Source organism: Callospermophilus lateralis, chromosome 1, assembly GCF_048772815.1.
Source record: "Callospermophilus lateralis isolate mCalLat2 chromosome 1, mCalLat2.hap1, whole genome shotgun sequence".
NCBI classification, from domain to species: Eukaryota; Metazoa; Chordata; class Mammalia; order Rodentia; family Sciuridae; genus Callospermophilus; species Callospermophilus lateralis.
Window position 1 is genome coordinate 42,929,994 of NC_135305.1, and position 17,814 is coordinate 42,947,807.

At 31.9% G+C, this 17,814-nt stretch overlaps 1 protein-coding gene across 1 annotated transcript in view; it reads left to right on the forward strand.

Moving 5' to 3' along the window:
• Capza2 (capping actin protein of muscle Z-line subunit alpha 2) overlaps positions 1-17,495 on the forward strand; it is a 39,008-nt gene extending 21,513 nt beyond the window's left edge. The window contains exons 4-10 of the mRNA XM_076834164.1: positions 1,720-1,783; positions 6,449-6,655; positions 8,277-8,356; positions 11,760-11,841; positions 13,034-13,105; positions 16,479-16,541; positions 17,264-17,495. Of these exons, the coding sequence (XP_076690279.1) occupies positions 1,720-1,783; positions 6,449-6,655; positions 8,277-8,356; positions 11,760-11,841; positions 13,034-13,105; positions 16,479-16,541; positions 17,264-17,404 (709 nt within the window). The 3' untranslated portion in view covers positions 17,405-17,495. The remainder of the gene's footprint in view (positions 1-1,719; positions 1,784-6,448; positions 6,656-8,276; positions 8,357-11,759; positions 11,842-13,033; positions 13,106-16,478; positions 16,542-17,263) is intronic.
• The last annotated feature ends 319 nt before the right edge of the window (positions 17,496-17,814 follow it).

A 17,814-nucleotide genomic window follows, 5' to 3' on the forward strand; every position in this document is an offset into this window, starting at 1 on the left:
CAATTAATTATTAATTAATTAATAATTGCTGAGGCAATTCTTAGGAAAATTACAGATTTACAGAATTAAGAAAATAAGAGGTGAACAACTTCCTTCTCCCTCCTTCTCCATGCACTTATATATTTACCCCCATCTTTTTTCAACATGAAATATCAGGTATTTGATTGTTACTAATTTAATTCGGGGTTACTATTTTTATATTTACTAGTCTCTTTGTTAACTTATCAGTAGTGCTTTGCTTAGTTAAACAGTTCTTTCTAGGGGAAGCTTAAGAGCTAATACAGTGAATAATTGGCTAAAAACTTTTGAGAGGCATTCATAAATTTTAAAATCCTCAATATCTTATATTTAATGGAATAAATATGATCTTTTTTGGCGGGGGTTGGGGGATTCTGGGGATTGAACCCAGAGACTTGTGCATGCTAGGCAAGCATTCTACCAACTGAGCTATATCCCCAAGCCCTCAAAATAAGTATGATCTTTATATCATTTTTTGGATAATTTTTCATACTATTAAGTTTTTTCTATGTATGACAAAATTATCTGATAATGTATTATTCTTTCTTTGTATGAGAGTAGATATAGAGACTTTAATGTTGAATTCAGCTGATCACCATTTCCTTGCTCATACTCTGCACGTATAACATGGACGTCTGGGAAAACCTAACTGCTCTTTCCAGCTGTAATTGCTCTACTGCCCAATTCATCATACACACTACTGCCAGATTAATCTTCAGAAGTACTTCTGTGTTTTTCTTTCTCAAAAAATTTCTGTGGTGCTGCTTTGCCTCCCAAATAATCATTCTGTCATCCATCAAGGCGCTTCAGTTTAGTAAATGTCACTGAATGCCTGCTCTGTGCCTAGTGCTCTGAGCTTGGTGTTTTCTGTGGTGTTAAAAATCCTATGATGTTGAACCTGATTGGCTTCTAGGCATTTTGCTCATACTGGTCCCACTAATTGAAATACTCTTTTCTTACCCATCCCTCCAACATCTACAAAATGGGACAGACCCAATTATTTCAAGCCCATTTGTCAGTATCACATCCACTGTGACATTGTCCCAATTGTCTTCTTACTCTTGTGTTAACAGAATGTTAAAATTACACCTTTTTACAGAGCATTATTGGTAATTCTCTTATGGCACTTTCTACTTTGTGTTACCAGTATGTTTATCCGTTATCTCTCTTACTTAATTGAAAACCCTTTGGTGCTGATTTTCACAATCTGTAGTTCGTTTCCTGGTTTTTTAAATATATACAGTACTTGAATAAGTAGCTATGTATTTTATAGATAGCTAATCTTTACTTTCAGGATTTTGAATGAAAAGGCCAGTTATACTTTCTGATGTAATTTTTAAAAATATTTTTTTAGTTGTAGATGGACATAATATATTTATTTATTCATTTATTTTGATGTGGTGCTGAGGATCTAACCCAGTGCCTCACATGTGCGAGACAAGCACTCTACCACTGAGCCACAACCCCACCCCCCTGATATAATTTTATGTTGCTAACATTGGAAGCTGGATAGCAGTTTTTAAAATAGCTGTATCTATGATATATTTCTAGTTAGTTAATATTTATAATAGAGAATTATAATTGTATTAATCTTGCCATGTACAGTGTAGCAGAATTTTATTGACAGGTGAATTGTTTAACTATCATTTTAAGAAGCATTAGATACGTAATTTTAAATAATTGGCCCTTTTTCTTTTTTAGTGCATTTGCACAGTATAACTTGGACCAGTTTACTCCAGTAAAAATTGAAGGTTATGAAGATCAGGTATGTTTAATATAAACATAGAATCTGGCTAATCCTTGTTTGCTTTAAACAACTCCAGTGACATGTGAGAATTATAAAGTGGTGTATGCTTAAAGATAAAATAAAATATTCATTTTAATCATAGGCACTTATTGACAAAATAATTTAAAATTAACTTCTGGTTTTATTTTTTTGAGACTAATATTAGCAGACAGTTCCTTTTAGAAATACTTAGTTGTAATGCATTTAAGATTTTAGAAAATAATTGTTTTAAATCTACTTTCTTGTTTTTTATAGAAAAAAATCAATCCTTTATTAATCCAAAATCTAGAATATGTATTAATAAGATTTATGTCATAATTTGGTTGCTCTAGAATTCTACAGTTCTTCATGTGAGTAATTTAGCATTTAGTAATTATTAAATGTTTTTATTTGAAAATGCAAATTAGAATTAAGTTAAGAAAAGCCACAAAAGGTCACTAGTTTTTTTTTTTAGAATTACTAATAATTTAGTGATGATTATAGTATTGAATCATGTCATGCCTATGCGAAATACAATTTATATAAAACCATATGAGGAAGGAAATGATAGAATATAAGATAAGTGGTTAAGAAGGAAGATAAAAGAAAGCCCTTAAGTGGCTAATTATGTCAGAGTTTGTGTTTGATATTATTCATTATATAATACATAGTCTCATAGTTTCAGGGGGAAAGTGAAATGGAGAATACCTGTAACTGAAGAGGAAATATAAGCTTGTATAAAAATGTACATGTGTGATTACACAAATGTATAACTCCATATTTATTATATCAATTGCCTGAATTCTCTGGAGGTTTTGGTTTTTTATCCTCCTTTTTTTTTTTTTAACTATTATAAATATTGTTGCCTTGAATCTTTGAACCACTAGTCACATTGACATATTTTTTTTTTTTTTAGATAAATCCCTAAAGGGAAATTTGCAGAATAGAGTGTACATTCTTTTTAAATGCTAGAAAACTTCCAAAATATTTTTATAAATATAGCATGATTTTAATACTTAAAAAATATAAAAAGTTTAATTATATACTAATTTTACATGTGACAAGAGATTTTTAAAACTTTGAGTATATAGGATCTAGAAATATATCAAAAAGAATAACATAGCAAAACTAAATAGTTTTTTTAGGAATGTGAGAATGGTTCCATGGAAGGCAGTGTTTTGGTCTTTTATATTAACAGAGAAAAATCTGGTATCAGTAGATAATGAAAAAGATTTGAAAAACTCAGAAACCATTTCTTTTTTTTTTTTTAAGATAGAGAAGAGAGAGAGAATTTTTTTAATATTTATTTTTTTCAGTTTTCAGTGGACACAACATTTTTATTTTTATGTGGTGCTGAGGATGGAACCCAGCACCCCGCACATGCCAAGCAAGTCCGTTACTGCTTGAACCACATCCCCAGCCCAAGAAACTGTTTCTTATTACAAGTAATCCCAGCAACTCAGGAGGCTGAGGCAGGAGGATCATGAGTTCAAAGCCAGCCTCAGCAAAAGTGAGGTATTAGGCAACTCAGTGAGACCCTGTTTCTAAATAAAATACAGAATAGGGCTGGAGGTGTGGCTCTATTGTTAATTGCCCCGAGTTAAATCTCTGGTATCTCCGCCAAAACAAAACAAAAAAAAACCCTAAGTAAAAGTAGAAATAGAATAAAACCTGTTAAAACAGAGTTGTTTAACAGAAACCAATAGTAAGTATTATAAACTATAAACATTAAAACAATTTAAAATTAAAAATTAACTAATTTTACCTACTTATTACAGTTATCATTTATCATAAATTAAGGTATACCAAATAAAACAAGAGAATCAGAACTTATAAAGCTTAGAAAAGAAATCTCTATGGTGATATGTTTAAGGATACCCAGAGTCTGTAGTAGTATAACCCTCAACCAAAAAAACCTTGATGAGATGATTGAATTTAAGGTAAGTACTACATACAAAGTACATTAGCTGTCCTCTGTTGCAGTAGGTAAGTACTTAAACCTACACAGTGGAGATGGGATTGGACAGTTAATTTCACTTAAAATAATGTTATGAATTTTACATTAAGAAATAAAGTTAACAAGAAACATACAGTAGTGTGAAGAAAATAGTAGTTGTTTTCATGAAAACATAAAACTAATATTTGGACAGTAGAAAGGCACATTGGCATTTCATTCTTAGAAACTTTTAAAAATTAATAATAAATTAATATGGTACAATTTGCATTAGACTACTGATCAGTTTTTTTAATTAGTATTTTCCAAAATTTTATATGAAAAAAATACATGCTTGAAATAATCAAGAAAAATGTACAAGAGAACAGTAAGGACAATGAAGGAGAATTGGAGAATTGCCTTACTAGGTAGCAGAAGATATTTTAAAACCAGTGTAAAGTCAAGTCACTGTGTTTTTTTACATAGTGGATGAATAAGCCAATAAAGTGGCATGGAGAACCAGAATTTAATACATGAATATATGAAAGTTTTATACAGATATCAGCACAACTGATTTCTGCCAGAAACAAAGTTAAGTTGAACCTCTGTCTTACACAACATACAAAGTTAAATTTCAAATGGATTAAAAAATTGTATAATGACGAAAATTTTAGGAGATCTGAAAGTCAGCATGTGCAATATAAGGGAAGAAGACCATGTTAAATAAGACTATAAACTCAAAGATGGGTATTTTGCAACATATAAATTTTTTTTTAATTATATACTGAAACAGATACATTAAGCAATGTTTTTTTTATTGATTTTTCTAAAATAAATGACAGCAGGATGCATTAAAATTCTTATTACACATATAGAGCATACTCTAAATGGAGCCAGAGATATGAAAAATTGTGCTCTACATTAAGCAATTCTTACAAACTGATATAAGAGAAAAGAAAACCAGATAAGTATTAAAGAATATTTATTCACAGAAGAGCACATGGCCCACAAAGATAAAACAGTGTTTAGATCTACAGCAGTCATTCAGAAAATGAAATTAAAATTATACTTATTAGACAACTAAAAGAGCTATAATGCCTATTGATGGTGATGTCTATTTAAAATGTATAAACCTGCTCTTCTCACCACCGTTGCTGGTAATCTGTCCAATAGAAGAATATCCTTAGCGCGTAGTAAGATAACTGTGGTTGACAATAGTTAAATATATATTAAAATAGCTAAGAGAATGGGTTTTGAATGTTCTCAACACATAGCAATGCCAAATGCTTGAAGTAATAGATATGCCAGTTATCTTGATGTAATCATTGCACATGGTTGAAAATATTACTCTGTACCCAGTAAATATATACATTTAGTATGTGTTGGTTACAGTTTTAAATTAAAAAATACATCCAATGGAAATAAAAACATTAGCACATAAAAATATGCACAACAATATTTGTTTCACAATTTTTTAATGTGGTCGTTCTCTCCTTTAAGAAAATAGAATATCTTGGACTGGGGTCGTGGCTTAGTTGGTAGAGCGCTTGCCTAGCATGTGTGAGGCACTGGGTTCAGCATCACATATGAGTAAATAAATAAAGGTCAATCAGCAACTCAAAATTAAAAAAAAAAATAGAATATCTAGAAATAAAATGATGGTAATCAGTGGGAAATTGGCTGAATAAATTGTTAAGTCCTCATCATTGGGATATTATACAATCATTAAAAAGAATGGTAAGGGGCTGGGTATACAGCTCAGCTGGCATTGTGCTTGCCTCACATGCACAAGGCCCTGGGTTCGGTCTCCAGCACCACAAAAAAAAAAAAGAAAGAAAGAAAAAAAGAATGGTGAGAAGTGTTATCGCAGACTTGGAAGATTTCTATAAGATGTTTATGTTTTTAAAAAAAGCCAAATGCAGAGCAGTGTGTTTGTGTGTGTACATTTTTATTCCATTCTTATAAAATAATAACCAAAAAATCATGTGTGTATGCGTTTGTAAAATGTAAGTAGGATTTCATGATCATGAAAAATTTTAGAACAATGCATTCTGTGCTGTTAGCATGATTTGCATCAGGGATGAAGAAGTCCTGAAATAGGTAAAATGTGAAAGAATGGAAAAGCTGTAAGTGAAGAAAAATTTTCAAAAGTTAAAACACAGAATATTAAATTTGTGCATGTATAATCTAAATGTACATAAATGGGTAAGTTATGTTTTTAAAAATTTGAAAGTTAATTAAAAATAACCACAGTGATTAGTTTATAAGAAGCAGAAGCATATACATGAGAGCAGGTGAGACTGTGGGCCCCACAACAGGATAGGACAATGTACTGAAGAGCTTCTTCACTGGACTACAACCCTTCTTGTAACCTCCCTGATTAAAGGTGATCACTGGTTCCTTAGTTTTGAGGAAATGGAGTCTGATATCAGAAATAATAAACTAGTTCTCAAAGGAAAAACTTGATTCCAGCAGTATACTAGAGGATGCATATTTTTGCTAGATGTTATGTTGGAAGAAAAATCTGATCTACTCTGAATGACATTGACATTGTTTTTACAGTTTACTAATTTGAAGTATTAACAGTTGTACCATGTGTGAAACCAGTCACTTCGAGTAAAATTGTTTTATAGTTTTTTAAGGGAAAATTTTAAGCAAATGTATACTAGTGTGTATCAGTACTTAAATATTATTTTAAATACTTTTTTCTTAAATTTATTTCCTCATTGAAGGTATTGATAACAGAACATGGTGACTTGGGAAATGGAAAGTTTTTGGATCCAAAAAACAGAATCTGTTTCAAATTTGATCACCTAAGAAAGGAAGCAACTGATCCAAGACCTTTCGAAGCAGAAAATGCAATTGAATCATGGAGAACTTCAGTAGAAACTGCTCTGCGAGCTTATGTAAAAGAACATTACCCAAATGGGGTCTGCACTGTAAGTCATCGTGGGCAGCTTTTTAAATTTTATCTTACGCAAATGTGATGAAGTAGCTATTCCTAGGAATTTTACTATTTTTTCCAAAAAACTACTGTATTATTATATTGAAAAATGGAAAATGCATTGTACCTCGAATCAAATCCCTATAGAAATTCTAACACATTGAATAAACATGAGATTCTTTAATCTCATGTTCATGACTCACTTCCATTAAGTCAAATTTCTTTTCACTAATTTATAGAATTTTTGAATAAATAAAATTAATTGAAAGTGGAATCATGGGTCTGGGATTGTGGTTTAGTGGCAGAGTGCTTGCCTAGCACATGTGAGGCACTGGGTTAGATCCTCAGCACCACAAAAAAAAATAAATAAAGGTATTATGTACATATACAACTAAAAAAAAATTAAAAGAAAGAAAGTGGAATTGTGTCCTCAAGTATATTATAGTCAAATTTCTTACTTTTTGATGTGCTTTTTTCATAGGTTTAGCCTGTTTATGTTTTTTAGGATGAAATGTGTAGAAATTAGTACTTTTTTGTTTGCTTGTGAACTTTCATAAGACTGTACCAAGATAGGCTATTTAATAGTACCCAGTTTGTGCTTCAGTGATCTTCTCTATAGCTATAGTGATTTTTTTTTAAATGCAGATCAGATCATGAAACCCCCCTGCTTGAAATCCTTTATAGAGATTTCCCATTTTATTTAAGATAGAGTCTAGGCATCTAAACATGACTTACAGAGCTGAGTAGGCCTAGCCTCAGTTTGCCTCTTCAACCTAAAGGGACCATATGCTGTGTTTCATACCTGCTTTGCCAACATAATTTTTAATATTACCAGTAGCACTCCATTTCTCTCATAGAAGTTTCCTGGTTAGTACTGAATTCATACAATCTGCCTAAGTATTTACTGTCAATGATTATTTGAGAAAAACAACATAACTAAAATAATATTTAAAATTCTTTGAATCATAACTTGATTATAGAATTATTTTGGAAGAATATCTCAGCAAGAGTAAGAGAGTGGCTGAGTTTGAGAGCCATCATTTGTACTGGGGGAATTGAAACACACACATTATTACTTTGAAAGTAGCATAGGTAAAATAATAGCATCATACATCCCAGGCATTCTCTTAATGATCTTTCTTGGCTGTAAGTAAATTAATTCTCTTACCCTTATCTCAGTACTTTTAAAAATGACTCAAGAAGTGGTACCCCCTAAGATTGTGAAGTAAACAAAAATGATAATCACAAACTAGGTCCCGTTTTTACTTGTGTGGAAATAGCTATATTGGTATCTATATGTTTAAATGTATTACCTAGTTTCTTATGATCCCTGTGTTTGGAATGAAAACATGATATATCTAATGGACACTTATGAATATAGTACATTTAGTTTTGCCCCATAAATTTGAGCTCATTTGTGATCCACTGATAATCTGATTTGGTGTGCATTTTTGAGAACTTGTTTTTCTAGTTACTGTGTTAGAATGAGAACTTACTTTTACCTTTTGTGTGTTTTTGCCAAAGTGCTCTACAATTTTAAATATTTTATGCATGTTTAAGGTTGAGCATTTTGTGGTCCTAAATTCTCTCTTGTTCTTATTTTCTTTCTTCATAAGGTGTATGGTAAAAAAATAGATGGACAGCAAACCATTATTGCATGCATAGAAAGCCATCAGTTCCAAGCAAAAAACTTTTGGTAAGTTAAAATTTTGTGTAATTGAAGAAATTTTGGTATTGATTATATTGTTGGGAGCTCTTGGTTTAATGATCTGGGCTGTACCTTTTTGTATATGATTGACTAAAAACAGTATATACATGGTATAAAACTTCAGCCTATACTGGCTCCACAAAGGACCTAATCATTAAAGGTAGCAGTAAATCTGTTGATATTCAGTGAAAAGAATGTGGGAGAGCATAGTGTTTTTGGAGACTAGCAGGCAGCACCCTAAGGGAGCATGTGTGCATATAAGCAGACCAATTGGCAGGCCCATATGCTCATTCTGTGAAGTGGGTGTTCCTGAATGAAACTTATGTGGGGAGGAGACAAGCAGTTATAAAGTGAAGAACCATTCTGTTGGGAACCTGGGGCCTCTGAAGCAGATGTTTTTATTGGGATTGCTTTGTGTTTGGTTGGCCAGTGTGGGGAAGTAAAATTACAAAAATATGCCTTGTAATTTTGCATACAAATAATTCAGTTATTCCTTATAGAATCTAGCTCCTAAAAGTACTACTTGTCCTGTTAAGCTCAGATATTTGAAAAGTTGGTGACCTTTTTTATTATTAGACTTATTTCTGATTACTCCCTGTTCCAGGATTGAGTTTTTCCTCCAAGACTTTACAAGTTCAGAATTGAATGAAGTCTTTACTTTTTTCCCCTTTTTTTAATTAATACATGCTGAGATTATAAGAGTAAATAGTCATAATGTTTACCTTTTAAGTATATTATTCTGTAACTTATTAGCCAAGTTCATTGGTGGTGCTGTTGAGGGTAAGTGTCAGTAACCCCAATGGACTAGTTTGGACCTTGGCCTAAAGGTACCCCCGTATTTAACTATGTCAGACATAAATGCAAGGTTACAAGATTAATCAAGAATATTTGGAGAAATGCAGATCCAGCATCACAGAAGGAAAATTATTTCCATATCATTTCTATATGTAAACATATGCCTTAATGACAACATTCACTTTCCTAAAGATACTGGCATACAAAATTACTTTCATGGACTTGATATAAATGTAGTTTCTCTATTTTAGCTGTTTAAACATGTAGTATTAATCTAGCAGAATCCTAAAGCATAAGGCTTTGCAAAATCATTATTAATACATTGTGTCAGGAAATATATAATAAAGTCAATCTTATTGATATTGAAGTACTATTAAAGGAAAATTCTTGTTATTGTCTTACTTTAATAAAATCTGTTGAAGATGTTATAATAAATTATTAATTAGAGGGGAAATGAAGTCTTGAGTTTTTGCAGATACAAAGTGAAGAAAATGTCTCTTGGCATTTTATTTGCACTATTTTACCCCCGCTCCAAGCACCCCATATTGGTGGTGTTACCTGAACCACCACTATGAGCATTGTATTATTGAAGTTAAAAGTGATTTTCACTTTTTGGAAAAGTAAATTATGGTTTTCCAAAGTACTAAATATCATGGCACATTAATCTCATGGAATCTAGGTATTTAGATACAAAGAAAATTCATTTTACCTAAAATGTAGGTAAAATAAAAATTAGAAGAAACTAGTCTTGGGTGTTTCTTGGATTTCACTAGAGACCTTCTCTCCTTATTCTCTACTATTTCTTAAGTGTTTAGCGGTATTAGGGCTTAATAAATGTTTATTGAAAGAATGCATATTTGTAAGAGAGGTGCAAAATATTAAAGACTTGGCCACTTACTCCATTGCTGAAGGGGTACTCTCAGTGTCTCTGGAAGAGTTTTGAACTGGTTCTCAAATTGTTACCATTATTACTTGAACTGGAATTCCTTTTTTTTCCCCTTTCTTTTCATAATCAATAGTGATGTATGTATCTTGTCATTATAATTAGTAATATATATGTTTAGAACTTACTAGTTGCTTGGTATTGATAACTAAATAAAAAGAATAACTTCTTTTGGAATCTTGAAACAAAGTGAACAGACCTAGGGTCTTTTTCCATCAAGCTGCTTTGAATGTTTTTGAATGAGCTGCTCAAAATCAAGACACATAAGAAAATTATCTTATTTTGTAGAACATATACATTGTTATAATAAAACTTTAGAGTGGGAACTGGTGCTATGGCTCAGTGGTAGTGCACTTGCCTGGCATGCGTGAGGCACTGGTTTCAATTCTCAGCACCACATATGAATAAATAAATGTCTATCAACAACTTAAAATATATATATATATAAAAAAATATAAAACTTTCGAATGTTAGGTGTTAACTTCAGGTAAGAGAGTACTGTCATTCAACAAACATTATGATTGGGTAAACTGCAAAAATATTAAAAGGAACCCAGAAATAATTTTTATAGCAAAATCCAGTATGGTAATCCACTAACACTGTGACTATTTTAGAAAAAAGCTAACAGGTATTAATTTGCATATCAGAATGTCTTGTGTGTGCAAAGAGCAAATAAAGGTGAAAAAAGAGTTGCTATGAAAAGACTATCAGAAAAATAGGATGAAATTCACTGCTAGAGATAGTATACGTGTTTGCATTTTCTGTTTCTTACTATGAATGTGTATGACATTTTCTAGTCACTTAAAAATTATTTGGTACTTTGTATAATTTAGGAGATGTTAAACTTCTCTAATTTATATGTATGAAAAGCTCTGTACTGTAACATTTATTTATTTATTTATTGTTTTTTTCTTTTTTTTTTTAAGAGAGAGAGGTAGAGGCAGAGAGAGAGAGAATTTTAATATTTATTTTTTAGTTATCGGCGGGCACAACATCTTTGTCTGTATATGGTGCTGAGGATCGAACCCAGGCCGCACGCATTCCAGGCGAGCGCGCTACCGCTTGAGCCACATCCCCAACCCGATATTTATTTTATTCTCTCTCCCTTAGTACTGGGAATTGAACCCAGGGGCACTCTGCCACTGAGCTACAGCCCAGCTCTTTAAAAAAAAAAAAAAAAAATTGTTTTTTTTTTAATTTTTAAAACAGAATCTCCCTAAGTTGCCCAGCTTTGCTCCAAATTTGTGTTCTTTCCACCTCAACCTTCCAGGTCTCTGGAATTATAGGTGTGTGCCCTCATTTTATTCATAATTAAAGCATAAGTGATTCAGTTGAACAAGCAAGTTAAAATTTTTATCCAAGAAATAGCATAATATGATTTAGTTTGAATTATATTTCAAATCTTAGCTTTAAAATTCTGAAATGATATTTATCTTGTAGGTCCTTTTTTATCATAGGGTGAAGATTAAATTAAATGTCTTATAGCTGAACTTAACCTTTTGATTCTTTTGAATATTTCAGTGATTAAAAGTGAATGTCCAGCACCTATCCCCCAGTACTCTCACATTGTAGCATTGAATTTAAATCTGAAACTTAATATTGATTCAAATTATTTTCCCTGCCTTATTTACAGCTGCTGTTTTTATTTTTAAGGAATGGTCGTTGGAGGTCAGAGTGGAAGTTTACAATCACTCCTTCATCAACCACTCAGGTGGTTGGCATCTTGAAAATTCAGGTATGAAACAACAAGTTTCTGATGTCTGGCGTGTTCTGAACAAAGAAACAACTAATTCATGAGTTTATATTTTCACAGTATACCAAATGTCTTTTCCAGATTTTTCTTTTTTGCACAGTGAGAAAACTAAGTAGTTCTGTTTAAATCTTTTAAATAATCTTGCAGTTCATTCCCTAGTCATCAAAAATCTGCAAGGATAGCTGACAGATTCTAAAACACAGCTAAAATTAGATGCTGCCATTTGGCCTGCTCTTCATACAGTTTCTTCATCTAAGCGTCTTCTGAGTTTGAGTTGTACTCTTCTGTCATCTCAGTTTAGTGGAGTTAGGTGAAGTATAATATTAAAATTTCTGTGGCTATATAACTATATATTACATATATTTTATAAATGTCTCCTGTACTCATCATATTTGGCTTCTTACCTGAGGTTCACTAGAAGTGAATTCTTTGACTCTTAATGTGAACTTAAATGTTTATATAGAACATTTGATAACTATTACAGGCTGATCTTTTTCTGTTTTAGTTCACTAATTTGTTCAGGACATTTGTTGATCAACTGTCATGAAAGTAATTATGCCAAGAGCTGTGAAAGAATAAAGATGAATCACACTGCGACTCTGTCGTCTGACTCTAGTATACATTTCTAATCTTAGACCCATTGCCTTTGTGTCTTGGGACCTGTGCCTGAGGGAACAGAGAATAGAAGCCAAGAGCATGAAATTCAAAATCATATGAGTTTGAATCCCCAGATCTGCCAGTTATTATTTGTATGATATGAGGAAGTCATTTAAGTTCCTTTTGTTTGTTTCCTCATTCATTAAACAATAACATTAAAAAAGCTTGCCTAATTGAGGATTAGTTAATATGAGTAAATAAATTAAAAAGAAGCAATATTTTGAAGGGAATAATTTGAATTCAGTTTTGGACATCTTGGATTTTGGTACCTTTAGAACAGCTTTGAGGCAAAAGTACCTTGGCAGTCAGGTCAGTGGAAATTATTCACTTGCCTAAATGCAGGAAAATGTAGACTGAGGACAGGAAGAGTCTTACTAGAGTTCCAAAGGTCTAGAGCTCCTCAGAGAAGTCTGGACTAGAGCTGGCATGTATTCAGTCTACATTGATATAATTGCTGAAGCCATGAGGATCTTGATGGTTCCTATAATGTGTTGTGTGTAATTTCTTTTTCTAATAGGTTCATTATTATGAAGATGGTAACGTTCAGCTAGTGAGTCATAAAGATATACAAGATTACCTAACAGTGTCTGTAAGTATAATTTCACAGGAAAATGAAAACAATATCTTTTGCAAAACTAGAGGAGTTTCAGAACTAACATTTTAATAATAGTTTCTTTTCTGATTCTATTTTTCAAATAGATTCAAGGTGGTAATCATAATTCTGTACCTAACATTTTTTAAGCAGCTTTGTTGAGATATAACACACACCATTGAATTCATGCTTTTAAAATATAAAATTCAGTGCTTTTAGATTAACAGTCAGTCAATAATTATTGCAAATTAATTTTAGAACATTTTCATATTCCTATAAATAAGCCCTCTATCCCTTTCTCCCCAGTCCTAATCCCAAGCCCAGCCCAGCCCTAAGCATCTACTAATCTACTTTCTGATTTACAGACTTGCCTATTTTGGACATTTTATATGAATGCAGTCATAAAATAATATGCAGTCTTATGTGACTGGCTTCTTTTACTTAGCACATTTTCAGTGTTCATCCTTGTTGGATGATACTTCATTCTTTCCTATTACTGGTATATACCTTTTAGCCATTCATCAGTTGATAGACACTTCTATTATATTTTTACTTTTTGCTACTATGAACATTCGTGTACTGTTTTTAGTATAGACATTTGTTTTTTGTTTTTCTTTAGTATATACATAGGTGTGGAATTGTTGGGTTGTGTGGTAACTGTATTTAGTATTTTGAAGATTTTCCAGACTTTTCCTGAGTAGCTGCACCATTTTACGGTTCCAAGCAGTATATGAGGATTCCCATTTTTCCACATCCTGGTGAAAACTTGTCTTTTTCATTATAGCTATCCTAGTCAGTATGAAGTAGTATCTTATTGTGGTTTCTCTTTGCATTTTTCTGATGGCTACTGATGTTGAACATTTTTTCATGTATTTACTAACCATTTGTATGTCTTTGGAGAATGTCTGGTTAGTTCCTTTGCCCATTTCTTAACTGGTTATTTCTGTTTTTATTATTTAGTTGCAGCTGTTTATATATTCTGGATACGGATCTGGGATCAGACATGTGTTGTGTAAACATTTTCACCCTTTTGTGTGTTGTCTTTTTCCTTCTTGTTTTTTGTAACAGGGATTGAACTAAGGGACACTAGACCACTAAGCCACATCTCCAGCCCTATTTTGTATTTTATTTAGAGAAAGGCTCTCACTGAGTTCCATAGCTCCTCACCGTTGCTGAGAATGGCTTTGATCCTCCTGTCTCAGCCTCCTGAGCCGCTGGGATTACAGGCAGGACCCACTACACCCAGCTCTTTTTACTTCCTTATTAAAATTATTTAATTAATTTATTCAGATTAGATATCTGTTGACAGCAGAATGCGTTTGGATTCATTGTAAACAAATGCAGCACAACTTTTCATTTCTCTGGATGTATATGATATAGCGTTGCATCATATGTGTAGTCATATGTGTACCTAGGGTAATGATGTCTATCTCATTCGACCATTTTTCCTACCTCTCTGCCCCATCCCCTCTCCTCCCTCCCCTTTCCCCAAAGTTCCTCCATTCTTCCCATGCCCTCCCCTCCCCCAATTATGGGTCAGCATCCACTTAACAGAGAGAACATTCTCTTTGGTTTTTGGGGATTGGCTTACTTTGCTTAGCATGATATTCTCCAGCCCCATCCATTTACCTGCAAATACCATAATCTTATTCTTTTAATGCTGAGTAATATTCCATTGTGTACTGCAAATTGGTGCAACCAATCTGAAAAGCAGTATGGAGATTTTTTAGAAAACTTTGAATGGAACCACCATTTGACCCAGCTATCCAACTCTTCAGTCTATACCTAAAGGTCTTAAAATCATCATGCTGTAGTGATGGAGCCACATCAATATTTATAGCAGCTCAATTCACAATAGCTAACTGTGGAACCATCCTAGATGCCCTTTGATAGATGAATGGATAAAGAAACTGTGGTACATATATACACATTGGAATATTACTCTCTTTACTTTCTTAGTAGTATAATTTGCAGAACAGAAATGTAGTATGTATATAGTCTCATTTTTTCTTTTATCATTTGTGCTTTTGATATATATATTACTATAAACCATTGCGTAATCCAAGGTCATGAAGGTTTGCTTCATTTTCTTCTAGAATTTTATAGTGTTAGCACTTACATTTAGGTATGTGATCCTGTCCCTAATTTTTAAACTGCATTGTATGTTATGTTCTTCCTCCAGAGTTCTTTTCTCATTCTTTCTGTGGCATGTAGAACTGTTTTTTTGTGAATTTTTTTTTTTATCCCAAAGATATTGAGAATATAACATTAATGACATTTGTCCATAAATGTTTGTGTTCGTATATAAAAATATCTCTTTGGTATAAACATTAATTGCCAGTGTACAAAAATTAGTAAATAAACAATAAAGAAAAGTTATTTTTAATTTTAAGAAAGTTTTAACTCTGGGATAGAGTGGATACTACCCCAGACAAAGATGCTGTATGTTTTTAAAAATTGTACAGTGTTTAGATGGTTTCTACAATTGTGCTAGGTACTATTCTGGTTGCAAAGTCTGCTAGGGAAAGAAACCAACTTCTGTAAGATTTTATGTGGTACTGAGGATCTAACCCAGTGCCTCATGCTTGCGAAGCAAGCGCTCTGCCACTGAGCCAAAACCCCAGCCCACATGTCATGTTCTTTGCATAACAAGAGCACTTGGTATTGTCTTCTTTGGGAGTGTGATGTTAGGGAAAAATTCTTCCTAAGAGGGATTTGTTCAGAAAATTATAGACTATGGGATTATAAGAGTTGGTCACAGTAATTACCTTGGCTATTACGTTGGTTCTGAGTCTTAGTAATTTTTTTTTTTTACTTCATCGTATGTAGGTTTTGTTTTATTATTTTAGGAAAGAGAAAAATTTATCTCATTTTCACACATATATTTATGTAATGTATTTAGATACTCATGCACACACATAAAATATAAACAAAGGTACCAATGAATTTTACATTTTTAAAAAATGTAGATTTCTCTTGACTTTAAAATTAGGAAAAAGGTAAGCAAAACCAAATACTGGCATGTTAAAAATTTTTTCAGAAAATATTTAGATGGTCAAATAAGTTCACTTTAAACTTTAAGATATGCACTTCCAGATTAATAGTTTTGTATGTTATTTTAGCAATAAACATTGCTTAGTAGATAACAATATTTAGGTAAAGATAGTCATTAGTTAGAAATCTGTGTCTAATTTCTTACCTATAAAGGTTGTCTGTTGGATTGCATCTTAAATATTACACTTGAATTTTTATCAGTGTACATTATTAAGATTTAACTTATTTTAATAAGTTAAATGTAGATACCAGGCTCATTCTGTGTCTTAGTTTTAAATTGCTGTTTCATTTACTTTTTGTTATATTTTTTATTCAGAGTGAGATGCAGACAGCAAAAGAATTTATAAAGATTGTAGAAGCTGCAGAAAATGAATACCAGGTATGATTTTTAAAAGTATAATGTATTTTCACTTATGAATGGCATTGAAATTTTAATTTCAACCATACTCCTGAGTTTTTTCATTTTTTTACCATATAAAATACAGTCATCTTCTTGTGTGTTTGCTTTGAGTACAAGGGCAGACTTGTAAAAGTAGAGCCAAAAAGAGTGGGAAATAAATTAATTCAATTAAATTTTATAAAATTTTAAAAATAATAAGCCTCAACTTTAGCTAACTGAAATTTCTGAGTATGGGTCAAGTATGCCAAGATTTCTAATTTTAAGAGATGTTCCTTAAACTATTTGAACTGTTTGTAATCTGCTTTAGATCACATTTGATTTTATGCTCTACCATTTACATTATTTATCAGTTTCTAAACTATACACTTGAATTTAAGCATTTAATTTGTGAATCAGATAAGTTCCTACCCCTTGTAAACAGTCATTCATAAGTTCTGAATGAAATAATAAAATAGATTTAAAATGAGAACAAGTATTAAATCTAATTTATAATTTCTTTAAATTAAATTATTTAAAATGATTATAAGCTTCTTGTAAATGGTTTTAAACAGCTTTTAATAAAACCATATTGGGATTTTTTTTTTTGACTGTAAGCAGTGAAATAGGCTGCTTAAATAAAGATTGTTATGAAAACATTAATGTGTTATACATTGTTTTGTTCATTTCATTTGTTTTAAACTTCTGACTACTGTTTTTCATAGACTGCCATCAGTGAGAATTATCAGACAATGTCGGACACTACTTTCAAAGCCTTACGTCGACAGTTGCCAGTTACACGTACTAAGATTGATTGGAACAAGATTCTTAGCTACAAGATTGGCAAAGAGATGCAGAATGCATAAGATGAACATTGCATGACCGGATCATTTTAGTGTCTTTGCGTTTAAAAAAAAAAAAAAAATTGTTGCAAAAGTATTCAGAACTGTCAAGCTGCCCAGTCAACATGGGCTATTGCCATTTAAAATCACTGTAATTAATTAGTTTGGTTAGAGCACAAAGCTTAGCTAATCAACCATTATTTTTCATTTTTTTGTTCGAAGAGGGCTGAAAATGAGTTTAGTTTAAGTGTCCTTTACTTTCTGTTATTATTTCCTTTCTTTCTTACAATGAAAAGATGATTCCTCTAGTTTATGGTTAAAAGTTTTTGAAGTATTTAAAAAATATTTTACTTACTGTAACCCTAAAATTGTCTTTTGGCTTATGAAATGGGTAACTTTTGATATTAGCCCAATTCTTTTTAATGGGGTCAATA